This window comes from Anopheles funestus, chromosome 2RL (assembly GCF_943734845.2).
Source record: "Anopheles funestus chromosome 2RL, idAnoFuneDA-416_04, whole genome shotgun sequence".
Classification (NCBI taxonomy): Eukaryota; Metazoa; Arthropoda; class Insecta; order Diptera; family Culicidae; genus Anopheles; species Anopheles funestus.
The window spans coordinates 86,531,322-86,558,332 of record NC_064598.1 but is presented as its reverse complement, the minus strand read 5'-3'; the positions used below and the strand labels follow the sequence as shown (position 1 = coordinate 86,558,332).

The window sequence follows — 27,011 nt, the reverse complement described above, 5'->3', positions numbered from 1 at the left end:
TAAGATGGTTTTTATAAACGCCTTTGTACACCCGTCAGACACTGCGTAAAGACACTTGTCACAGGGATTTGTGGAGCCGAACGTGTGAAGCAGTATCCATTTGATGTGTGGGAAGCAAAGCTGGAAGTTTTTGCATTGGAATGGATCATCTGCCATAAGTCTCTCACCAGTCTGTTGGGAGTCGGGATAAGGAGAAATGTATGCTATTAAGTATTTAGTTCAGTAAAATATTTCCAATAAGTTATTGCTTTTGAAATAAACAAACGAAAAAGAATTATGTTTGTCTAAAAGCAAATTCTTCTTATGTTGCCCGCTGTCATTTTCAATTTGTTCTACATTTAGCTCTAATTTCCCAGCGAATGGTATGCTCACGATTTGTATGCAGTTCCAATATTTTATGCAAAACTGACGCTCAAACAAACTTTGACAACACCGCGGTACCAGATTGTTTGCCATTTAGTCAGGTTCATACATTCCGATCGTTTCCGAGCTAACGAGTACCATCCACATCCCCAATCGAAATTGTGGGTTTAGCGCGCGTACGATGGTGGATGGCACGGTGTTGATCCATACGCAGCTGCTGTTGGTGAGAAAATTGCGAGAAACCACCAAAAACTAAAGCACTACCAACTCAATTAGGGAAAATTAAATTTACATAAATTGAAAATCCTCCAACAACGCCGTGGTTTCGAACCTTTTCCCGTAAGCGGGCCGATGTGGAAAATTGGCGCATATATAGGATACCGTTGATGCATCGGGTGTTTGAACGATGACATCGTGTTCGACATGTTCGATGGTGACAAATTGAGTCGTAGCGCTAGGTTCCAAAGCCAACGATCGGAACACTGGGCTGTGGGGGAAAATTTTAATGGGATGCGTCTGCCTGAGGAAAACCGTGGTGGGAAAGATGAAAGTTGATCCTTCCGATGAAGGCGTCGGGAAAATCGGATCGGTGGTTGTGGTTTTGACAGCGTACCATAATCAACCGACGACGAGGTTTGGCTGTCGTTTGGAGAAAATATGAGCCATTGAAATTCTCGTTCCTTTAAGGACATTTTCTCATTTTCTTCGAAAGTGATATTTTATGATAGAAAATGTAGACATTAGCACAAGGTTTAATTGAAAAAATAATTCAATATTGGATAGCAAATGAGCAAAAACTGATAGTAGTTTTAAAAAAAAAACTTATTTAATAAATTCCTTTTGTATCATTCACTTTCCATAAATATGTATCTTTAACTGCACATTACCCGTGCGTGTCAGTTTAATCTTTATCTCATTTTGCCATCTGCTACGTATCATCGTTTCCAACTGTCGCATCAAGACGTGCCATTTAGCCATCAATTTCTTGATTTAATTAAGCACCAGCTCACGCCTTGCCGGAAACAGACACAGCTCTCACAGGTGCCAAAACACGTCCACTGCACTATCGCGGATCTAATTTGCAATTTAAAATGATTAAAATCAAGCCACATTCCCGTGCAACATGCAACCGGATGCATGGCTGCTGGTGGTGCAACTTTTTCGTTTCCATTTCGTCTCATTGTTCTTGGGCTGTTTTTGGGAAGTTTCGCAAGCAATCACGTACGGTGGTGAAGGTTGCTTTTAGGTGGAAAAATAAATAGTTAGAAAATATCTTGCTTCGTTCGTTTTAGACCTTTTAAACATAATCATTATACCGAACACGTACTGGAGTCTAGAGGGAAATGCTTAGCCATGCATCGCTCTTGTCAAAAAGGTTTTGTGTGGAATGGCTTGAACGAAGGTTTGAGGAATGTATTTTTGTGACTGCCGAAAACTATAAGCCACTATTCGTCATGTGAATGGTATTTCGGTTAGTTGCGAATGAAATACGTTGATGGAGCAACTTTTCCAAATGAGTTGGTCATGAGAAGGACCTCATTTTAATCAACAGTCCATTGAAAGGTTTTGGAATGAAATATTTTTAAGCGCAAGTTTGCTCCATTTCATAATGAGTCCTAAACATCTATTACCCATTATGTGAAAGTTATATTATCCACAAAAAAGGAATACAACTTATTAGAGGTTTCAAATGATTTATGAGCAGATGTATCGTAAAACTCATGGATTCAGTTTAAAATACTCACCAGCGCAGAATGAGGTTGTAATTGCAAATTAATCCCTCTCAACTGCACTAAACGCTCATTAAACATCGAAATAGTGCACTCAGGCAGGTTCATTGTTGCCTTGTCTTCCATACCGATCTGGGCTTGGTGAAATCATCACGATCTGCCTACTTTCACAAACAACGACTCTTCAATTCTTCGTCTGCGAACAGACAAGACCTCTCGTACTCGTTTTCGTTATTAAGAGCCGTGCCGTGCCGTGCGATAAGGAGCTCGACGATGAAGTATTAGAAAATTGAATAAATAAATCCTCCGAAGCGAAAGTGCAGCCCACTCGATGGTGCGTTCGCTTTTTACCTGTTAGCCTGGTTGGATGGAGGTTGCACTAAAGTTACCGAGAGAGCGAAAGATACCCTGTAATGTTGCCGAAAAACATTGAAAAGCAATTTCATGCTCCAGTTGTCTGTGGGTCTCGTTGATTAGTCGCTTGCATGAAGGTATGTTACGGCCGTACCAACGGCAGAACATGGTTTCAAACTCTTTTTGTGGGAAGAAATGTTAGCTCGTCAGGCCCAATCAAGATGAAACATAAAACGCAATTTTACGTAGTTTGCATTGGCAGGAAAGAACGGGGAGGAAATGATATCGAAGACAAGCTATTATTTATGCATAACTTAAACAAGCTGATCGAACCACCTGCTGCTCATGATAGACTGCAATATGAGAGAATGATTATGGTGGAATATCTTTAACACGCTCAAAACATCTGCCAGTAATGGATGGTCTAGAAGTTTTGGTTGCAATGCGTGATGATATACATCGAAGCTTTTATAGAAATGTTTTACGAAAGTGTTAAGACTAAATAGTAATTAATGTTATTGCAAAATCATCTAAAAATTGATGAAAAAAATATTCATCGAAATAACATGAACTGAAATAGAAAATGAAATAGTTTTTTTTAAAGAAAAGTTCTTTCAATGCTGTTTTCTTGTTGGGAATAAACTTTTTCGATTCATTCTCGGATAGAACTCTTTCCAGACGTGTTCATTCGTTTCGGCTTTCCCGAATGGTAAAGGACTCAAATCGACGAAAATGGTCCGATCATTGCTAGAGGAAAATCAGCTGAGAGTAACCCTCACGCAACGGTATGCGTCGTACGGCCGTTAAATCGATGAAACGGAGAGACAACCGGAGAACAACTCGAACGAATAGAACGTTCATTCGCAGGACGTTTCCTTGCGTTTCATGGCACAAGCTCGAATCAGTCCGATGGAATACGCCCGCGTGGATGGTTGTTTGTGCACGGGACACACCATCAGTATTTAGTCAGTTTAGTCCGGCTGGTGTTTCGCTTTGGTGGTAATGAAAATAAAAAAATAACACTGTGCGACAACTCTTCCCAACGAACCTATTATTAGCCATCAATACCGTGTGATGAGATGGAATTCGCGAAGGGTGGTTCATGAGCCGTTAGTGAGTAGTGTACCTTTATAAAGGATCATTTCCACAGGTGAAGAGTCTATTCACTGACGACCTCAATCTGGAAAGGATTACGCGAATCGAACGGCTGTCGATGTACCCGGTTAAGGATAAGAGGTGAGGTGGAGTGTGAAATTATTCAGCCCAAAAAAAACCTCTTCCTTCTATATACCACGTGTCTTGTTGGTTGAGTCTCAATCCCATCGAAAGACGCAGTGGAAAACTGGAATAAGACGAAGTATAATCCACTAGAAATGGAAATTCTTTTCACACGGTTCACTGCGTACGTTTTCACACCCTGCGGATGACGGAACCAACCGTTTCTGCGTGTGTTTGTGCAGTTATTTGTGTTGATACGAAAGTATGCAAACAGCGGTGGATATATAATAAAAGTGAAGAAATGGTAAATAATAATAATAATAATAATTCCCGGAAATATGGAAGTTAATTAAACTGGTGAACACCCTCGACTGTGTTCTGCTTTTTTTCTGACGTGAAACCGAAACATAGAATCAAAACAGAAAATAAGGTGATAAATTTAGGTGGTACCAGTTGGTGAAAGCATAAAAATGAAAGATGTGAGTGCGTTAGGCTCGTGCAAGATTATCAATAATCACAATAAATCATCGGTAAGAATGGTGATACGACGACACGGTAGCCGTCTACCATCAATCATCGGAAGTGTTTCCGCGCAGGAAAGAAAGTAAAACCCCTCGTGTGTAATAAAAGAAAGTGCAAAAGTTTTGTGCGTAAAACAATTAAAAGTTACATTTATCGTAAAAATGGATAAAAATCGTTCAGTGGGAAAGGCTTAAAAAAAGTAAGTTTTTGGGGTAAAAAATATTTAAGTTTATTAAATTTTTTTCCTGTATTTTTTAGATCCCACTAAAGTTTACCTTTAAATTCACCAGCAATGCAATACGTTGTAATTAATATTGAACAAATGTTTCGCATTTATGCGCAATACGTGGAAATAAATTTTTCGTTGGTGTAGTAGAAGCCTTTGCGTAATACTAGACTCAAACAATTCTTAACTTCTACCATTCCAGTACACATTTCGTGTAGGAATTTGACGTCTTCATTCCCATCCTACATGATGTCGGCAAGATCTATTAGAAGGCTGACTTGTGTTGAATGATAGACATTAATAGAACTCAACTGTAATAAATTTATCGCAAATTAAAAAAAGAGTTTGTAAACACGCGTTGGTTTACCGTCCCATAGCGTGCAGAAGAGAAAGCCCATTGAGAGTTGAAATATCACGAAAGCCTGTGAGCTTATTATAGAGCAATCAAAGCACAACAAAATGTAAACATCTTTTTCTTAAAGTTCATACATACAAAACAAAAGAATAAACTTTATTGCAACGTTGATTGAGTTTTCATGAGGTTAATTTTCCATTCCGCAACCACAATAACTTTTTTCCCAGGCGTATAAAATCGATCCACAACAACCACGCACACAAACAAGTACGCTCAGCCATATCTGCTCGTGATGTTTTCCATCATGAAGGAAGCGGAAAAAACCCTTCTGTATGTTTGCATCGAATTTATGGACAGTACAGAAAAGGGTTAAAAACATGATGCTGTGTCAAAATGTTGTTAAAAGAGAAGGCAACAAACCAACAACAACTTGCGAAAAAAAAGAATCATAAACTCTTCAACAAAAACATTCGATCACACGGTTTCGATGGTACACACTGTCTGACGATGATGGCAAGGTCATGTAAAAGTTTTACGAATGATTGTGCAATGTCGGTTAGTAAGAACACTGAGAGGTGAAATAAGGCTGTCTAGCTTTGGTGGAGGATGGGAGGTAACACATGTTATGCTTTTAGGTTTTTAGGAGGTGTTTTTCAACAATGTGTCCATTAAGGCAATGCCTAAAAGTGGTAGTTATTTAGAAAGATTACACAATGTACAAAGTTTAATTCTGCTTTAATAAATTTTATGTTATTCGTATTGAAGTAAATTCAAATTTACGCTTTATAAATTTGATCTTTCAAGAGTTTTTTTTGTCTAAACCAAACAAAACGCTTCCATAAGCTTGATTTATTAGCTCGATCTCATTCGTACCATCCACCAGAGTTGTTTATTATAATATATTTAGGTAGTTTCCTTCACTCTTACTAACACCAGTAACGGTCCTGCTATATACTACAGGAAGCAATTCAACATTTAGACAATAAATCTTGATAAAACGATAAGCACTTTAGTATGTACTTTCACCTTTTCTATGATGCATTTTACTCTCGAAATGCAATGCGGATGAAAATATTTGAAATTTCTTCCTTCCGGTGAAGAGGATGGGCCTTTCCGATTTATTTATTCGTACCACGTACTCATCATAAATTGTTATTTACTCTTTTTAGAAATCCTAACGAGTTAGACATAAATAGAATAAATTTTCCATACATAAAAATCAATTTAAAAAGCCGTCTTTAATATTTCTTAAAGTAATATCGATTGCAGGGTATGTGCGCTACTCACTCACACAACATCAGTAGTTCATATCAGCGAAAGCTTATATCATCTTCCATTCCCTAGTTCCAACAGTCATAATCAACAGTAGCAAAGTGTAACGATCCAGGCAGTTATGCAAATTACACGAGTTGTTATGTTCCATTAGCTTGCGATGAAAACTTTCCAACCCAAAGCCCAAATGTCGTGAGTAATGTAGAGCAGGTGAAAAAACCCTACATTTGTGGGAAAAATCGTTTTCCGGGCCCGAGAAATATTATTAAAGGCACATTCACCCAAGTGCGAGCGAGACGACGCGAAATGGTGCAAACGAATGATCGAAAAACGCAGCACGCTAATAATTCAGGTTGCGTGTTTGTGATTTATTTTCGGACCCACCGAATTACATCCACCGTGGGACATGGCACATGGAAGGTGCTGTGGCGACAAAACGGCCTCAGCTCTCCAACCCCCGAGAGAAACAGCATTGGGCGCCAGGTGTTGTTGGCGATTTGTTTGTCTGGGGATTTGTAGCGGTTGTGTTGTCGTCCATCCCAAGAGTCACTGGGACATTTCATAGTAGTGGTGATTTTTTCCTACAGCCCCTTTAAAGTCACTGCAACTCTGTGGTCAGCCAAATGGTCATCATCTACAACTGATGTTTGAACCGAGCCGTAGATTCTGCTCGCCTGTTCCATGAAAAGGTGAAAGCCTGGGTATGATGGCTCATCAAATGGAGCATTTCTTTTTTCACACAAGAGCCACAAGAGCGAATGACAGACACAAAAGCACAAAAAGCTCCAAAGAATGCAAACAAACACGAAATACAATCAATATCCCGAGCCCCGTAGAACCGACTCATTCCGGAGCTTCGATGCGGTCATGATTCGACGGTTGCTCCAAGGCTGCTTGCTAACATGAAAAGTCATTAGATAATCGTAAAACCAGATTACATTCCCATTATATCTTTATGCTACATTTTTATGCTAATGACTTATCATCAGCGATTGTTTTCGCGTGTTGTTTTGTTTAATTTGAAATTGTTTTGGCTGCAAGAATCAAGGCCATTGACGGGGAAATGGAAAGCAATTGAAAGAGTTTTAGGAAATTGTGCTTTAATAGAAAAATGGACCTGAAATTAATAACCAGTAAAACGAGTTTAAATACCACAAAAGACTACGGCAGAATATAAAGAGCATCTCGGTATATACGAGAACTTGTTTATGTATATCAGGGGAAAATAAATAGAACCGCATTCATCTTTCCATCACTTCATCACAAGTACTCTTCAACACACCAGCACAAACAATGTCATCCTTCGTGTGGTGTCTTAAGCTCACTTGTACGTTTGCCACGATATCCATCACACAACAACAATGGTAAGCCATCTGCTTCTTCCTTTATTCATCACACGAAGCAAGGAAATCCTAAATCAGCCGTCTTTGCGATCCTGCTTAAGGCTTATCCGCTTCTCGGCGTTGTTTGAGGCTTTATTCATTAAGCTCACGTACTTCACGAGGGAAGGAATATTGGAGTACATCGAAGGTTTCACATCTTGAGGCACTGTTCATATTTCATTTTGCATGAAAATTTCCTTCCATAACATGTACATGGTTACGGACACGATAGTCTATCGAGTGTGTTGAGCAAGCCATCACTTTTACCGGAATGCAAACTGAGGCTTCATGTAATGCCTTCGTTCAACAAATAGTGCACATGGTGTTCGTTCCGCTACAACTCAGTTTTCTCCCTTCCAATTTGTGGTATCCTTCAAGCCTCTGGATGTCATTTTTCCCCCGTAGATAGAGCATAGACTAGCAATCGCCCACGGACACCTCTACTCTCCGTTGTTAACGAACGTGTTTACAAAGCTGTTGATCGAATGAATACATCCCTTACGATATGAATGCCACGACAGGAAAGGGAAGTGAAAGAGCTCTCGAGAAATGCATCCAATAAAAAAAAACGAGGGTCCTTAGAAAAATAACGCCAACCACAAGACAGCAAGTGCGATAAAATGCATACACTGGATGAGTTCCCCATTCAGGATGTTCCATTGACGCAAACGTCAGGTAGCTCGTTCAATTTGTCTCCGTTGACAGTCTTCCCTTCATGGAGAGGTGGTTATTTGCGTAAAATCTCGCATGAATGAGCAATACCAGTACATAGCATACTCGGGACACCTTATATGCAACTGATGGATATTAAAAATAGAGTGAGGGATGTGCTGCGTCGGAGTCTCGATCACGATAGGCACACTTGTTTAAAGGTCTTCATGGTGGACGAAGATTGACACAGATGGCATCGATGCACTGAATCATTCAGCAGGTGCCAATTCAAAAGGCGTCATAATGAAAGGTCTCTGGTGACGGTTTAAGTAACTAGCATGAAGGACATGCAGTTGGGTTTATTAAAGTTAGACAATCGGATCGAATGCTATATTCTTTCTGGTCGGAATAACCTTCAAATTGACAAAGTTTCCTATTCTCGTTTCATTTTTCGCATCCAGTTATTCAACACAGTATATTACCTATTGCTTCTTCTAACCTCATTCCCCAACAAGTTACTGCGATAGGCCAGACTCTTTCAAGTTGAAGATTTCTGCAAAGTATTCCATTCCTTTCGAACAGTCTGAGCACACTGCTGGGTACATAAACATTTCCCAACATGCTTTCTCGTATTACTTGCTGTTTATCTTTGTCTTTTCCACCCTGAAACGAGCTACCGGCTACCGAACGGAAAAGAATAACAACCCCGAGGTGGAAGCGATGCAAAAACAACTCCTCGTGCTGGATGTTCTTATTTCCTTACGGTTTTTTGTTGTTGAGTCTTTTTGTTGCTACAGTGTTCTCATCGCTAACAACTCCTTTTGCGAAAACGGAAGGGAATAACTCAACATAATAGCTGGAGGGAAATGGGGACCTTTCCTTCATGAAGTATGATGCCAACGGATCTACTTCTGTCGTCACTCGTCTGTCCTTAACCTTCCCAGTGTGATTACAGTGAATCGTTAGGAACTGTGGCTGTGTTGGATGTGAAGCGCCCAACGACACAGGTTGAGCAGGTTGGTTCGGTTAGATGAAATTGTTTTGGAGTTTCACACAACCGTGAGAGTTGTCGTTCACTCGAAGGGAATGTTTGAAGGTACGATGGAGAAAAAGAAAATAATAATATAATATAAGTAATATTGATAAGGAAGGTGGAAAATGTCAACAATCAACTGTAGGAATATTCACTAGAGTAGAGAAACAATCATTGAAGACGGTTTTGGTCGGCTGTTTACTATGGCCGGGAGTTCATTGACGATATGTTTAAGGACTCAATTGTACCAGAAGGAACACTCTTATCCTTTTGCGAAGCTTTCGTCATTCATCACAAGAAATACCATTCTTCTAGTCAACACTTAAAATTCTTTATCTTTTTTCAACCCCATCGATGGTTTTTCCTACACCTACAGCTTCACTTCAAAGCTCTGTTGTATGCTTGCTTCAATCGATTATTTTTTATTCGTTCTCGTTGCTCATGCCATTAGCACATAATATTTGCCGTTGATTACATTTGCATAAACATACGCTCCTGTAGAGTTTCTTTGAATTACCTCGGAAGTCTAAAGGCTTTTTCGATTTACGCTTCAGTTGCCAAAAAATACACAGCTTTGAATTGTTCGGAATGGTAATTTTATTAGCTTCTTGTACCGTGTACATGTACCAATTAATCATGGATAATTTCTTCATAAAATATTATGCTTTTGGCTGTGTTGTTTTTATGTTGTTATGTATAATTTTTTACCGCTCCTTTTTAAATTTACTGCTCACAAAATGTTGTTTCAAAATGTCAACAAACTGTAATTCATTCTTTCCGTCTGCAAACTACTCTCATGCCCACTGCTCAGTCTAATGAAATTAATGTTTTTTTCTTCTATTTTTCATTCTCGTTTCACCGCTTAGGAAAGCAACGAAGCCAAATGGACCAAAATAAAATATTCATCCCATTCCGAGAAAACCGAGTCTGTGTGCCATTTTGCTCGTGGAAGTAGTTGTATTTCGGCACGGTTTTCTTGGAAAGCTAGCAAAACATTGTAGCAACTTCAGCGCAAAAGCATCTTCCAACATGAACTTGCCAGTGACCTTCCGGCACTAACGGGGATGTAGGACCAAAAAAGTTTAAAAATTTATCCTACATAATTGAAAAATGTTGTAATGAAAACGTGAGAAATTATGTGGCCAGTTTTGTATAAAGATATTAATATCTTGCATTGTGTGATTTGTTGTGTTTCTGTGTAGTTTGAGTAATTCTCATAATTAATTTTTTTTGAGCAGTGTACAGTGTGAAAATACAGCAGTAGAGTGATGCTATAAATCAGTCATGCTATTTACATTAGAAAAGTGTCAAGAAATCGGCTAGCAAGTGTACAGTGAATGTGTGGAATAGTTACAAACCTCATCGAAATAATCCAGCACCAAGCAGTGATCGTGTCTAGCTAAAGTTTGACTACACGTAGATAGCGTTAAATTCAGCTCATTCAACCCGACCCCATACGTAGGATACTGTAATAAAATGCACCTTTACCCACGTTCCTTCCCTGGGAACGGTAGCAAAAGCAAAACGAACACGCGACAGCACCGAATTCGTCCACAAAGCCTACGGAATGTATGCTGAACCGACTGCAGGACGAAATCAAACATGACCGAGCGCGCCAACAATGACCATTAATCGACCGGCGTGCGATGTTCAGCAACATCCTGCAACGGTACCAATAGTCAACGACGACGACGGCGACACGACCCGAACCGGAAGCTTCCCGTTCCGGTTGCACTTACCAGCGACGGGCGAATTTTTCTCGCACCGGTACCATCCTTTGTCGTTTGCTTTTGTGCTTTTTCTGCTGCTGCATCTGTTTTCGCTTGCCGGGTCGGTTTGGTCGCATCCACGCAATGAGAAGGAAAACTTTGGTAAGTAATTGTGATTTCATAACGGTCATTACAGATGGTGGATAAAGTGTGAGCGCAGTGAGTGTTTTGTGATGAAAGATAACGCTAATGACTTAAGAAAAGCTTTGACCGGCTGGGGCTTTTTTGCAAGGTTCAGTATTGCTGTTTTTCCTAACAAAAGAAAATTGCAAAGTATAATGTTCGTGTTTGTCATTACTGACCCTAGGCAGGTTTTTGTGTACTGTAGGTTTAATTTTAATTAATGAAAAACAGCTAACTAAACCATGAATTGTTAAATAAATTATATTAAAGTAGTGATTTTTTTAGCATCAAATCCTATCATTAAAAGACATTTACATTTTAATATTTTTTTTCCAAATTAAAGTGGCTTTAGAGCTTCTGAACTTTCTTATAAAACGTATAATAAATATTAGCTTTATGATAGTGTTTTTGTACACTCAGTTATGTATCAAATGAAGTGTTTTAAATTGAATGAAAAATTACTGTTAAAAATTCCTAAAATAGTAATTCTTGTTTTAAGTTTTTTAATTTTAATTTTGAACACAGACTCAGTGATAAAATTGCTTTCAAATCTAATGAAAATTATTGATCAACTTCTTTTTTGTCTTGGTGAAGGTTATCGTTTAGGACCTATTTTTTAATTTTTAATTCGCTTGTTGTCATCAATTATAAAGAAAACTGATAAAAATAATATTGCTTGAAAATTGTGTTCTTTGTCCAATGAGCGACAATATTAAGCATTTAATTAGCTTAAAGACAATAAATAACTTTAATTTTGGTGAAGAAAGACACAAGCAAAATGTTTCATTATTAAAAAATAACCATTTTAATAATTCATCTTCAAATAAAATAAATGTAACATCAGTAATAATCGCCATCGCAAACAAATGACTACCAGACAGCATATTCAACGCTCCCGCCCATCATCTTCTCTGTCCCTAATGCCGAAGAGGAAACAATTTCACGGTTACGCATTCAGTTACACTCTGTTACGAGCCGGCACTGACAACAGTACCGTATGATGTAAAGCTGGAAATGAGTTGTGAACGAGAAAAATGATTTAATAAGAATTAGCAACCATGGTAATGAACTTCAATCTAATAAAGTCCTCCGGTCGACTCTTGGGCGGATAAGGTTTCCATTCGCTTTTTTTTTCTTCCCCCATCTATTCGTTCTATGTGTTGCTCCTCCTGATGCTACTGCTGCTGAGTGGCGTACAATGTTTCATGGAAAGTCATTCCCTGCCAAAGAAATCCTTCACGTTGGCTTGTTCACGGGTCTGTACGAGCGGCGTAATTACAACCAAACAACATTTTTGTTACATCTTCTGCTCCACGTGCTCGCAAAATCGAGTCATAGCAGAGATGAGACAGAGCAAAACGTGGACAGAAAATGGAACCAAACACACATACACACCAACGTGCATAGTGTTTTATGTGACAACACTTCAAAGGACTCCGATGATACGACGGGTGGTTTTTTCCTTCTTTTGTTCATTTCGCTAGTTAACTCTGGGAAGTTTTTCCATTTCTCTAGTGCCACTTGTCGTTGAAGTTATCGCAATCTTTTACAGTGTGGTAACAGCAACACTTTCTAGCTCTTGCGTCTAACAACCAACACAAATTTGCGTTAATTGTTTCGCCTGTTGTGGCTGCACGAGATTGATATAGTGTTACTAATATGAACTAAATAATTCAAAGAATTTCAACAGTAAAGGCGTTTTTTAAATCACTTTCCACTAAAGAAGAAAATAATTTCTCTTTATTTTTCAAGCGACAAAACGTTGTCGTGGTCCCACATTTGAAGGATTTTTACTTCACTTTTTTCTTTGAAGAAAGTTTCATTTAGTAAACATCAAACATCACAGTCAACACGCATGATCAGATTTAATTAAATTGTTTCTTTGTAATTGTTGATTACACAATGGATCCGTGCATGACGTAACTGGCAATACCCGCACGGAGTACCTTTCGTTTGGAGAATTTTAATTTAAACAGTGAGCAAGAAACCCATGGAAAATCCGCGCATCCATCATCTCGGAAAAGTGTAATGAAAGTTGTTCATGCTTTCCACGCCATTTCCCACTCGTTCAATCATTACAACGCTAACGGTTACTTTTACAATTTACAAAAACCTTTTGCTAAAAAGCTCTCATGCTCATGTAATGTAATTTCTTGTGCTTTAATCGTTCACCATTTTGTTTGATGTAGAGAGCATTTAATTAAGAAAGAGAAAAAAACTATCCTAAACCGTAGCACCTTTATTTCAATAAAATCCAACGAAACACTGTTCAAATAATCATACCCCATCACAACAGGGTGATGGTTTTCGTGGTTTCAATTATGCCGTATAGTTACGAAACGATTTATTCAAAGCACTGCTTTCAATCCGTAGGTAGTAGCGTCTACATCGTAAAAGCCACATCTAACGAATCGAACCGCGAACGACCGGTTCGCGCAACTTTTAAGCCACCAGATTGCAAATGGCGGCGCAGCTAAAGAGACTGCCAGCCTGTAAGAAGTGGGGGAGCGATCATCCCAAATGAAAGAAGCGAATTTCAAGTTTCTTGGCTTCAGTAGAAACTTAGACTCCAATGTAGCGTCTCGCATCGTTACCGATAGCCGCAGGATGCGGCATAGAAGAATTTGTGGAAAAAATTAAATTAAAACCAACCGAAAAACCTTACCCATCTTTTCGAGTGGATAAGGTAGAAAGAGGGGCACGGGATGGCCACAAGCCTAAAATGTTTCCACCGAAGATCCGGGTGGGCAAATGTTTCAGAAGCCGGTGCTTTTGTGCTTCAGCAAAACCGCTCGAAGGTACTACCTTCACCACCACGAACCGAACGTTCGGATGAAATGGATTTTCTCGCCCTTTTTTCTCATGGTTTTTACAAATTAAATGAACAATTGCAACAATTTGGCGTATCCGGGAGACGTGGATAATAATGGGAGCAAATTAAATTGCATTTCACAAACCGTAGGCTTCTGTTTGTGACAGTTTTCTGGTTTTTTTGTTGTTTGTAATGTGAATGAAACTGGCCAAAGCAAAGTACATTGCGAAGGAAATGAATTGAATTTTTAGCAGTAAATAAAATGGAGTTTCTATGTGTCCTCTTGGCGACATATCTTAATACTTATATACAAAAAACAAGTCCTAAATAACTAACATGTACTGCTTCAACATTGGCGAAGCAATGCCGGCAGCATTTTCACCCGCAAACGTGACATGAGCCATAAATTTTTACATCAGCTTCAGTTTGTACGTAAACAGTACAAAGTCATAAAAAAAACTTTCCCACGGACGAGTCTATTAAATTGAAAAATCATGCTCCAACACCCATTCAGGGATTTAGCCGCTGCACCATCACTGTCGTGCTGGGAATGTCGGGAAGCAAATATAGCTCCATCATAAAAAAGTATACTGTATCCTGTACAGTGACCTTTCCCACCATTGGGCAAGGGAGAAGTAACACTAAAACGTGGCTATAAAATTTATGATATTTCTATATTTCGCTGTTTACATTCAACGCCCACAAATACAACACCACACGCCTTTAAAAAAAACGCACACACCAAAATCACACACAAATACTTGACGACCCATGTAACTGGTGGGAAGATTACTATTGCCGCTGTTAAAGTCAATCCACCCGTAAAGATGTATTTTTCTCTTTGAAGCTTTGATCCTTCAAACCGAACAGTTTTCGAAAAAAAACCGGCCAGCAATAACAGTTACAGACGCTGAAATTCCGTGTGGGCCCATTAAGATCAGGCTGGTCCGTGTAAACGTTGCCCCAAAAACGTGATCTGGACGACTTTTAGGTTTCGTTTTAGTCTGATTTTTAGTTTGACTTGAGATGCGTTGGGAAGTGTGGTTATGGTATCCTTCAAACATACACCATCTTGCACTTATTTACCACTCAAAGAAACTGACTGTGATCTGACAGTCGGAAGCAGCCGAAAATGGTTTATTGCGTCGTATAAAATTTATTACAGATATTTGCAAAGCTTTACACAAACATTAGTGATGAACGATTTGCATTCCCAAAGCAGAACGTGGTAAAAAAATTTACCATGGCTAAGAAAGTACATTTCGCTGTTAATTATAGGTTATTATTGATAAAACATTTGCGTATTTATTGGAAAGCTTATCCGTTGACCGCATTAAGGAGAGATTTACATGCAGAAGCATAAAAAAGCATGATTTTGAGAAGTTTTTTTAAGAAGAGGAGAGTTTTTACATTCCAAAATACGTGATAAACAAAACATCAAAAGGTTGACTTTTTATAGGTCCTTAATATACGACGAAAAGGATGGATTTTTTGTAGGAAAAAACGGTTAATTACTGATTTTTTTGTTTTTGCTTTTTTATTCTATAAAATAAAATGAATTATCTTGAAAAACTTAAGCTCTCGTTATATTCCAGTGAATTGGGTAAAAAGCACTTGTTAAATATTTCCAGTCAACACATAGAGAAGGACCAAAAACCCGAATTCTACGTACTGAGAGCTTTGTTGTGACTAAAAGGTGTTTGAAGAATTAATATGCGCCTTTTTGAACGATTCGTCATTCGTTGGATTACTTTTTAAAAAATATACAAAACAGCAATTGAAGATATACATACAGTCAACTGATCAGGAAATTAACTACGAAATTTATGTATTTAAATTTTATATGAAGGTTGAAAGGTACATTAGGTTCTTCTGTTTTGGAACGCAACACGTGATAAACGTCACCGCTCCACACGGCAGGAACGGGTTCAAATCCCATCCGGACCGTCCCCCCGTAGCAACGACTTTTAAAAATACTGCAAAGGCATTCATCCTTCTAAAACCAGTTTCCCAACACGAGATTGTACATTTTATTAAATATTTTTGTACTTTGATGTTCGAGAAAATCCAATAACGATATATTCGCTATTTATTAACAAGCTTATTGTAATATCTTCCTACAATTTTACATACTTGAATATCCTTTGTAAATGCAGTGCAGTATTATCTTTCCTACTCTTGAAAAACATTCTAACCACAACAAAACACTTTGACAGTTAAAACCACCGACGTGGAAGCAATCGAAGACCAGCAGGCCATCCTTTACTGTCCGCTTCTAGCATCGAACCGTGACAAAATCAATATGGTGCTGTGGTTTCGCGACAACGCTGGAATCCCTTTGTACAGGTAAGTGATATCCGGTCGTGTGCTAGCAATCTCATCCAACCATTTAAATGCGAAAGTTCCAATATACGCCGACACCGCTAGCTCCTTCACTTCAGTGGCAAAAACTAAAGAGTCCTGTTTCACTGCATAGCATTGCATCGATCAACGTTATCCAAAAGCGAAGGTTTGCCAGTTTGTTGCATGGGTTGAAAAATATTTTCCCCTTATCGTCCAGTTGCTCCAGTTTAGTTTGTTCCACACGTCAGAACCCCTTCAAAAAACCCTCTTGACACTGCAGTAACGGAGGGGTTTGTTCTCCATCCAACGGGAAAATCAATCGAGAAATTGCCCTTTCGATGCAGCAGCCTTCACTAATCCTTCACTAGCTTCGGGTTTTATGTTTTGCTCCCTTTTTATTATGCGACGAACGAACCTCATTTTACACTTCATGAAATATAAAACTAAGATGCACTATTCCACCCACCACCACCCAGTGTGGAAGTGTTCGTGGAGGCCAAAATCCCTTTTTTCCGGATCCCTTTTCTTCCCCCTACCTCACCTTCTTTCTTGGTGCCTTGCGTTAGGATCTACCGGGCTTAACCCGATATTCTAGTGGAATAAAGTGCCCAAGAGCACCAAGACACGGTGTACGGCACATAAATATTCCCTTGGTGGAGTATGGTTTCATTTTGCCTGCTTTTTCCGGATGAACGGTGCAGCAATGCAGTTGAATGCATCAGGATCAGGCACATCCCTTAAGGTAGGAATGTTTTCTTGATTTTGCCAAATGCTTCTCCGACAGCCCATCCCCGGTCGACATGACATTTTTTTTCGTTGCTACTTCGACATACAATGGCAATAGGTAAGATGGAAAATTGATGACTCTAAGCCATACTTGAATATGCAGTTTGTAATGCTTCTAGCTAACAAATCGAGGACAAATCGTTCCTGGAACCTCAAGAGAAGATGTCAACTTTAGCAATTTCATCAAAAAATTTCTTTCGTTCAAAGAGAATGTTTCATTTATTTTAAACCCATTTTTTGTTGAAGAAACCATCTAAAATAGAATAAATTTAGCTGCGTACAATGTGAAATTAATGAATGTTTCACAATACTCCTTCGTACTAATCTCAGATGCTGAAAGACAAACTAAATCTACGCTACGCTTAGGGTTAACGATTAACGGTTTAACTCATTCCACCGTTTCCTGGGCCCCATTCCTACGTACGCTCCGATAAGCAAACCGACGAAAGAGCAGAAACCATAAGCGGAAATGACAATAAAAAAAGATAACAATTTATATAAAATCACTTGGCCGCGACAATTTCCCGCTCGGATTTCCTGCACAACGATGCTAGGGCAAAGCGATTCCAGAAAGCGAATCATCCTAGATAACACATTGCAGGACGGTTGCTGGTCAGTGGAATAGAAATAACTCCCGTCCTCTTCCCTTCCACTGCTTTTTCGTCCGTTACACCATCAACTACACACACACACACACTTCCATGGTTTGAAATAGCCCTTTCGTAAGCATTGGGTAAATGGTCATGTGAAAGGGAAAATTTGTGGATCATGGGTTTTCGGGTGCGATGGTAAGCAATCTGCAGATTGCTTACAAACGGAAGACGAGTCAGATTGGCAGGCAGGGTGACGACGGGATTGGGTACGGTTGGTCAGCAACCCATTACTGACACTCCGTAGTTCCAGTAGTCACTGGGTCACTTACCGAGCGGAGATTACTGTGTGACAATAAGGGGGGTTTTTGAAGCGGACACATTCGCTTCGGAAGGAACTAAAGTGCTGCAATCGAGACAAGAGAATATTTTTCTCTATCAACTGGTACGGATTATTTCATTGTTCAGAAGCCATCACCGGGTTTATCAACGGGCTATCGTGGCTGAGAGTGATATAAAGGGGAGGTTTTCGGGGAATATTTTTTTTGCCCTCTCGTCTACTCTAACATCCATTGTTTGGTGTTGGATAAACGGAAAAATGTCCCTTCTAAATACACATACACATCGGAACGAATCTCTACCAAACGACTTTCTACAATACGACAATGAAACCGGATAGCTCCGGTGCTTGATATCTAGATTTTGTGGCTGTATTTTTTGCTGTTGTTATATTTTCAAAACGATCTCCATTGTGAGTAGCGCACCGAACGCTAAGCTTCCAACATGATTCTATTGGCTTGCCCATATCAAAACAAACGATATTAGGGTCGTAAAAATGGAAAAGCGATGGTCACACGAAAGGGTCACACTTGGTAGCATCCAAATAAGGGATGGACGGAAAAAACTATCCCCTTGACAGATAATTATCGTCCAGCAGTGATGAAAATCTTAAAATGGAGATAAACTGGTGCCAAAAATAATAGTGTGTTTTAGGTGCAAAAGGATGTTTTTTCGGGTTACTTTAACCCGAAACATTATTAAAACAAAAACTTCACGTAACGAAAACTCTGATAAAGGATTTGTTTTTTTTTTCATCTCGCATTCCATACCCTTGTAACAGTCTCGATGTACGGGGAAAATCGCTCAACGATGCTCAACATTGGTCCGCGCCGCAGGTGTTTGGTCCACGTGCCCGTTACGTGATCGAAAGTGATCCAGCATATTTGGAATTGAACGTAAGTGGTTTCTCTCTCTCTCTCTCTTTCGATCGTATCCCTTTTGCTTTTTGTTGTGTAAATATGACGAAAGCTGATTCCGATTGTACAACCATTTCGTACGTAATATTTACACCGCCTGGTTTCTTTTTTCCCCTTTTCGACAGGAAATTAAACGTCACGATCAGGGAATTTATCGTTGCCGAGTTGACTTCCAAAACAGCCAAACGCAAAGCTTCCGCTTCAATCTCACCGTGATTAGTAAGTAGTAATTTTACGCTACTACTTTAACGCTGAGTACTTTTATAAAGTACAGCTTTATCTCTCAAAATATTACTAAAACCACGTCGCACGACAGTTTCGCTATCATTCTCACTTACATATGTTTCATCTTTTTTTTTGTATTGCGCGCGCACACACACACACCAAAAAACCCTTTGTACAGTACCGCCATCGCAACCCGTAGTTCTAGATCGCTGGGGACGTGTCATAAATAGTACAATAATAGGACCAAAGGAGGAAGGAGATGATATACTGCTGACGTGTCGTGTGGTTGGAGGTAATTTATCTTAATATACTTTTTCTTTGAGAAAGTTAATTTAAAGTAAAAAAAGAAGGTGTTTTAAACATGCATATTGTATTGGGTCTTTCTTCTTTTATTATGAGTTAAGCTTCGCTTTAACATGTTTGTTATTTTTGTATTATACTTTAATAACTTCTCTACATTATTATTAGAAAAATGCACATGTTTGTCTATTTTTCCGAAGCAAACAAACCCCATCCATAAACCAAACAGTGGGCGAAAGCAATGCAAACGATGAACTTTAATTGAGTCCAAAAAAACCGCGAAATGTCAAAACGCCATACCGTTGAAAACAGCAAATCTGCTTTATACTTTTTTTTTGCACCCTCAAACACAAACATAAAAATTGCAAACCAAGAAGAAGAAAAAAAATCAGGAACAGTGAAACGAAAAGTTGATCTGGCACCAGCACTCGAACTCACTGCAGGCCCCCTTTCCTCCCCCGAAGGGGTTTCAGTAGCCATTCGGGCGTACTTAAAAGTTTAAAGTCGACTGCAGATGTTTCACGGTCTGGCAAGCTTTGGCTGATATTTGTTTGACTATTATTTCAGCCGCGCTCGGCAAATGGTGAGAAAAATGTGTGGCTCGGCTAGCGAACAAGGCGACCCAAGTGTTTTTTTTTTTGAAGAGAAACCTTGGAGGAAAAGTCCTACTAGTACCGTAAGCTAAAGCACACACTTTTCAGTTTTGCCAATTGAGTTTTGATGTTGCGTGGTTTTTTGAAATGGGTTTTAAAAAGTGTTGGATTTCTTTTTGAAAAGAAGCACACACACGCACAAAAAATGGCAATGTATCCCAAGTACCTGAAAAGGATCATAACTTTAAATGACTTAGAATGTTACAAATCTTGCAACAAAACTGATGTACTCGAATAATACAGGGCAAAAAAAGTACTTTTTTGTTAGTGGTAGTCGAATAGTTCGAACATAAAGCAAACATAGTGAAGCAAGAAGAAATTCTGCTTACACACAACGACCCTAGCTAACGATTTTATAATTCTATTGAAAAGCAAACCTTTGCATCTTTCCACCCGGGGAAAAACCCGGGCTCATCCGGGCGGTGTATGTTCTTGCGGAAGGAAATGTGAATTTAAACGGTGCAATGGATTTGCATACAAATTCAACATTGATTGAATGGCAAACCGGAGGGTGCAGAAAAGCAACAAGAAGAAAAAACCCGGATTTTGAGTTAACCAAAGTGGAAACGGTGCGCTCTTGCGTACAGAGAATTTCCACCTTTTATCTGCGCACCAGAGTTCTTGTGAGTAGTGGAAAGGTTTTTTTTTCTTTGATTTCAAATATGTTTCTAAAAAAATCAGAAAGAAGTTGCTATAATCATGTTGGAGCAAAAGAAAAAAAAAACCAAAAAAGTTAGATTCCACCGAAACAAAAACCTCTTCCAATATCCATCTTCATTAACTGCTCTGAGAGAAAACCTTTCGTTTTAATTGATTTTTTCCTCATTTTTGTTTTCTTCTTTATTCTTTACAATTTTGATGCGAACCAGAAACGATTTTGCCTTCTTTTTATCGATGCAATGTTTGCTTCAGGATATAGTTTTCCTACTTTTTATATGTTTTTCTCATTCCAATTTCCTTCCGTAACAAACCAACCGAAACAACATGCTGTCGCTCGGTTCAGGCAGACCGCAGCCCGATGTGCTCTGGTTCATCAACGATAATCTGGTGGATAATCAGATCGAACAGAACACCGGAAACATTATCGAAAATCGTCTGCTGTGGACATCCGTCCAGCGTCACCAGCTGCATTCGGTCTTCACATGTCAGGCGTCCAACACGAAGCTGATGGAGCCCCGTACGAGCAAGTTTGTGCTCGATATGTACCGTAAGTGTTTGCAAGCGTCAATTTTCACCATCACCATTTAACGGAGCACAGCCTTATGATGGAAAAAAGGAGGGGGGGGTTGGAGAAACGAATGATAAGATGGTGGACAAAATCGTACGAATGGATGAAATACAGGAAGCTGATCACAATTTGTGCAATCTTGCCCGCATGATTGAACGTGTGCGAGAACATGTCCGTTTGTTAGAAGGAAAAGAGGAAAATGCAAGTGTCCTTTCCCATCTATGTTATTTGCAAGAACATGTGTATAAACAGTGAACAATTTACCAGGGGAGAGAATGTATGGAAAAATGTTACTCTTGTTAACCATTTCCTCAGACATATTTAAATTTTCCATTATTTATTTAGTATATTAAGGATATTGATTTTACTGCACTGTTTTAGTACAAAAAATACATTAGTAGATATTTCTAAAAAAGGTTAATATTTGAAACATCTTTAAACATTTCTCAAAAGTCAAACTAACTCTTTGTATAGCTGTGTCGATGAAATGAACTAAATAATCAAGCTAGCAAATCATGGAATATTATTCACTTCATACCCTTCTGGACATAATTTACCAAGGCAAAACTCACATCGATTAAGAAAATTAAACAAACCGAATCCTTTATCATAACGATGCCAGAACGCTGCAAACTCCCTCCCTCTTTCTCTCTATCTCTTCTCTTTCTGTAACCACAATTCTATCCGTTTTATACCGCACGCCCAGTAAAACCGTTGGTGGTGAATATTCTCAACGCAACTGAATCGCTTGCCGCCCACAAGGAGTACCAGATCGTCTGTCAGTCTACTGGGGCGCGTCCGAATGCGGTCATCCAGTGGACCAAGGGCAAGAAGACGCTGAAACGCGTCAAGGAGCATTCGATCCGCAACACCACCTACTCCGTACTAACGTTCGTGCCAACGGTGGAGGATGATGGACGGTTGTTGGGATGCCGGGCCCAAAATCCGAAGGTGGCCGGCCTGTTCCTAGAACACTTCCAAAACATCAGCGTACACTGTGAGTACTATCACCGGGCTGAATGCTTGCTACAGTTTGCTGATGTTTTTGGGACGTTGTGTTTCTTTGATGAATCTTACCAGATCCGCCAGTAGTTGTGCTGCAGCTTGGTTCCACACTCGCCATGGACGATATCAAGGAGGGTGATGACATCTACTTCGAGTGCAAGATACAATCCAATCCGTCATGGCGAAGGTTAACCTGGTTACACAATGTAAGTAGCGATCTGTTGTGTGTGCTGGATGATGCTTGGAATGCCTCTTGGTACCGGGCACATTCCAATGTTCCGCAAATAAGTACAACCCACCCATTTGCTGTTTTGATGACAAACGTTTGAATTCCTTTTTGTTCAATCCTTCCGAGTTCCTCTTACCGAGCGTCCTCGAACTATGGTCATTATTCGGTTCGATCACGTACGCCACATCATTTTGCGTTGCAATGTTGGAAGGAAAATTCCTTTACAAATATCCGATGAATTCCAGTACATGTGTTGTACCCTTCTGGGACAAGTATCGTACACCATCACGAACTCCCTAAGTATCGGCATTATCATCATCGTCATCCCTGTAGTCGTCGAAAAGAAAACCCATTTTCCGAGAAACAAAACGCTCGCAAACCGTTTCTGTCGCGACACAACTGCGCAACAACCTCAATTACATGAAATTTGCATAAATTTTTTGGCGAAACAGTTCGGTCTACGGTACACTAAATGATTCTCCTATTGCTAACCACAAAACCCACATACCCATTGCGGATAGATGGATGGATGGTGATTTGTACCGGTGGTTACTAACTCGCTCGCTCGGGGGGGGGGGGGTTTTTTACGAGCCAGCGGTCTCAATTAGAATGGCGCCAAAGTGCAGTGTATTGCCAGTACCGGAGTTGACTAATTTGGTCCGTTATAGTTTCAGTCCTTCAAAATACATACTAGCTGTTTGTCGATACAGTTCGGGTGCTTATTGATGATAGTCCAATCCCAATCATCATCGTCATCATTTAGTGCAAACGTTTCTGTTTAATCAATTTTCATCGCCAGGGAGTGCAACTACCTCAGAACTCGTCGTCGACGAAAATCGTACGCTCGAACCAGAGTCTGGTCATACAGAAGGTGACACGCTACTCGAGCGGTTCGTACCAGTGTGGAGCACTCAACTCGGAGGGTGAAACGCTTAGCAATGAGATCGTGCTCAACATCAAATGTAAGTTGCTTAATTAAGGGGGTAGAGTTCAGTTTACACTTGACTGGAATTATTTACTATTTGTTTTAGTTCTTCTAGTTTCACCATAATTATTTGAGAAAAATAGTAATTGTATATTATTATTTTTCTTATTTTCACGTCAACAAAGTTTTATTCCTAGAAAAAAAACTATTGAGACTTCTTGGACTTTTTTACTCTGATGTAAATAATAGTAATTACGGATAATTTTTCACCCTTCTCTAGATGTTCCACTTTGCGCTACGGACAAGATTATAAGCATCGGTGTCTCGCTGGACGAAACAATCACCGTTAGTTGTGATATAATTACGCACCCGTTGGCAAGGTAGGGTCAGACACTTTCTTACTCACCAACTTCAACAATCTCTCAACAGCCTCAACGTTATTGTAAACGTTTTCTAAACGAACCGTCTGCTTCACGTTACTTTTACCTCTCATTAGCAAGTTTTACTGGCGCTTCGAAAACTCGGAAGAGGTACTGGAAATTGAGCAGCATCGATTTTCCAGCAATGGTTCATCGAGCCAGCTGCACTACACACCGACCAGCGAACAGGAGTACGGTACGCTGTCCTGTTGGGGTACGAACGAGATCGGAACAATGGCGGAACCGTGCATTTTCCACCTGATTGCAGCCGGTACGGATGCAAGCACTTATTTTCTTGCTGTTTGTCTGTTTTTGGTTTTCGATCATTTTTTCCGCTTTTGTTCGATTGTGTGTGTGTGTACCTAATGGTAGTACCGCTGGTCACGAGCAGCACCCGTTTGCATCGCATAAATAATGAAGGAAAATTGCAGCTCGGGTTTTTTTGTTGCTGTTTTCCTGCTTTACTATCACTAACGATACGAGCTTGATTGGCCTCATTTTTTTTGCGAAAGAAGACAATAGTTAAATGAGATACGATAAATTCATGTTATTCTCATCATGCAAATTGCATGATAATTCCTACTGTTTCCATGCTGACATGATGCTCCCTGCTGGATGTTGGATCATTTCGTCACAGGTTTGCCCACCTCGGTTATCAATTGTTCGTGGCGTAACTACACGAACGCATTCGAGGTGAACTGTCACCAGGGATATGATGGTGGGTTGAAGCAATCGTTTGTGCTCGAGATGCTATCAAGCCGTTACCCGGGACACAGGTAAGAAAACAATCGTATCTCCCCCAAATTCTAGAAAGTTTGGTGAAAAGTTGCATTCAACTTTCTTTCGTAGCATTAATCTCACCAACACCGAGGAACCCATCTTTGTCGTCACATCGTTCGACCAGATTCGACAGCAGCTCCCTGCAGGAGGTCATCGCCAACCGGACTCACTCAAGCTGTACGTGTACTCGATCAACCAGAAAGGACACAGCCCGCGTATCTTTATAGCGGATCTGTATATACCGGCCACATTAGACGATCCTGCACCGACCCACGACCCCAAATCGACCCTGCTGACACCCATCCTGATCGGGCTGTTCCTAACCATCGTACTGATCATTATCATCATCATCGTTAGAATTTATCTGAAATCGAAAAGACTTAAACAAAATATTAATAAAGAAAAGCGATACACGGAGGAGTCGAAAAATACGCTTCTGCTGGTCGACTTATCGAAGGTACTGCTGCTTGTCTAACGCTAAGAACTCCCATGGAAGAGTTTGGAGTAAAGAGTTTCTTGTACATCATCCATTTCTCCCTCAATTCCAGAAGGACAAACCCACGAAAACCACCAAATGGATGAACAACGTCGGTAGCAGCATTAAAACGAAAACCAAAGTAGAAACTATTGACGACGAGCAGGATCCCGATCTGATACCGGTAAGCTTATTCCCCGGTATAAAAGTTTTCCATTGTTGAGGTCTTCCAAAACTGTCAAGCCCGCGGCAACGATGTCTGTTTGACAGGAGCTTTTTCTGAAAGCTTGTGTCTCTCTCTTTTCCTTTCTTGCTTTTATTGCTCGTTTCAATGATCAACTTTTCCACTGAGACAACATGCATGCCATGTTTTGTTTTTGTTCCATATCCCCCTTAACCACCGTCCAGTATCCCCGATTGACGGACATCCACCAGGAAGAGCTGATTCCGATTAACTCGACCGGTTCCGCATTTGCCATCAAGCAGCATATCGCCCATTCGCCCCAGGAGCTAGAACCGGACAAGGTGGACCGGGATAAGGGTACGGAACGGTTTTATCATCAGGCAAACCACCACCATCAGCCCATCATATCCAGCACCACCTACCGGGACGATGAGATCTCCGAGGCGGAAATCAACCTGAAAGGAATTGAAGACTTCCTAATGACAAACCGAGTGCCGGAAAGCTGTGTGTGATATCGATCCTTCGCAAAACCCGGTGCTGCTTTTCCTTCCTACTCCGTTGGTCAGTGTATGGGAGGCACGAAACAAAAGAAACAACCCAGCAAAGCGGTCCAAGGCAACGTTCACTGCTGAGTGTGTCGTCTTTGTACGATCGGGGATTGGATTGATTCAATTTGTGCTGTCTATCATTCGTACCATTTTATTTTTGCGAGAAGTTGCTTGAATCGTTCACTTTCGTTGTTGTTTTTTTTTTTGTGCGGATTCTAAACGCAAAAGTTCCCCGTAGTAACTTCTGGCCAACTGGCAGTGCATTAAATCAAAAAGTTATATTTTTTCCTCCCTGTTCGTTTACTCTGTTTAGCGCACCAGAGTCAAAAAAAAAGCTCTTTAGAAAGTGTGTGTGTGTTTTTTTGTTTTGCTATTGGAAATGGAGGGAATAATACAAAATTTAAACAAAACTGATCATGATTGGAGTAAATTGCTTCCTAATTTTAAAGCTGTACAAAGCGGATAAGAAAAGCTGTGTTGGAAAGTGACCGAGCGAACCATGGAGCGGTGTTCCTGTTTAAAGCTTAAATTTACAACTTTAAGTAGTCGGTTCGGCGTGTTCAGCTCAATAACGGATACACAATACTTAATCTTGGACCCTTTCAATGTATAAAAAAACAAACAAACCAAAAATGTATTAAAATTAAGCAAACATTCAGCAGAAGAGAAACAAAATATCACAAACGGAACCGAGTGTGATTGGCGCAACGAATGGAACGTTTTGTTTTTTTTTGGGAACGTTATCACCCCACTGCTGGAAGAAAAGGATGTGGAAGTGAGTGGGAGTAGTAGTATTATTCTCGCATAAGTCAAAGAAAACGGACACATCTTGCTCTATTCAATATGGACGTGTACCTAACTAGGATCGAACGTTAATCGGCGAAAAGGATGTTTAAGTGTACTGCTGCTAGGTGAATAAACTATTATGATTATTGATTCATTATGTTTACTTTTATTGGTCATATTCTAAATATTATTGTAATAAACGGAACCGGCAAATGGCATTGTTTGTATAATAAAGAATTTTTCAATAAAATGGCGCAATACGTTTACTTTCTTTTACGGTGTTTTGCTTTTGTTGCTCGCTAAATTCAAAAACTCAAAATGTATTACTCTTTAGAGTGTTATGGTATTAGATGGTTTATTGAGAAATTATTCTTTTCATTTAATCCACCTTTTAAATTTTGTACACTTGCACGCTCAAGAGTCTCTAACCATTTTATCAGATATTACATTAGTGAAAGAAAAAAAAAGG

The 27,011-nt window shown here is 39.7% G+C and overlaps 1 protein-coding gene across 6 annotated transcripts; it reads left to right on the top strand.

Annotated features, from left to right (window-relative positions):
- Positions 1 to 3,349: 3,349 nt before the first annotated feature.
- Positions 3,350 to 26,760, top strand: LOC125763257 (uncharacterized). 6 transcript variants are annotated; one of them, XM_049426153.1, is made up of 16 exons: positions 3,350 to 3,446; positions 10,342 to 10,977; positions 16,027 to 16,156; positions 18,650 to 18,764; positions 18,911 to 19,004; positions 19,189 to 19,302; positions 20,967 to 21,170; positions 21,898 to 22,188; positions 22,272 to 22,402; positions 23,225 to 23,387; positions 23,631 to 23,730; positions 23,847 to 24,040; positions 24,407 to 24,545; positions 24,619 to 25,006; positions 25,098 to 25,208; positions 25,433 to 26,760. In XM_049426153.1, exons 2-16 carry the CDS (start codon positions 10,728 to 10,730, stop codon positions 25,718 to 25,720), a joined length of 2,712 nt encoding a protein of 903 aa, XP_049282110.1. In that variant the 5' UTR covers positions 3,350 to 3,446; positions 10,342 to 10,727; the 3' UTR covers positions 25,721 to 26,760. The 6 variants fall into 6 exon arrangements, with proteins under 6 accessions (XP_049282110.1, XP_049282108.1, XP_049282111.1 ...); XM_049426151.1 differs by having other exon boundaries at positions 3,351 to 3,446; positions 10,345 to 10,977; XM_049426154.1 differs by having other exon boundaries at positions 3,356 to 3,560; positions 10,345 to 10,977.
- Positions 26,761 to 27,011: the final 251 nt, after the last annotated feature.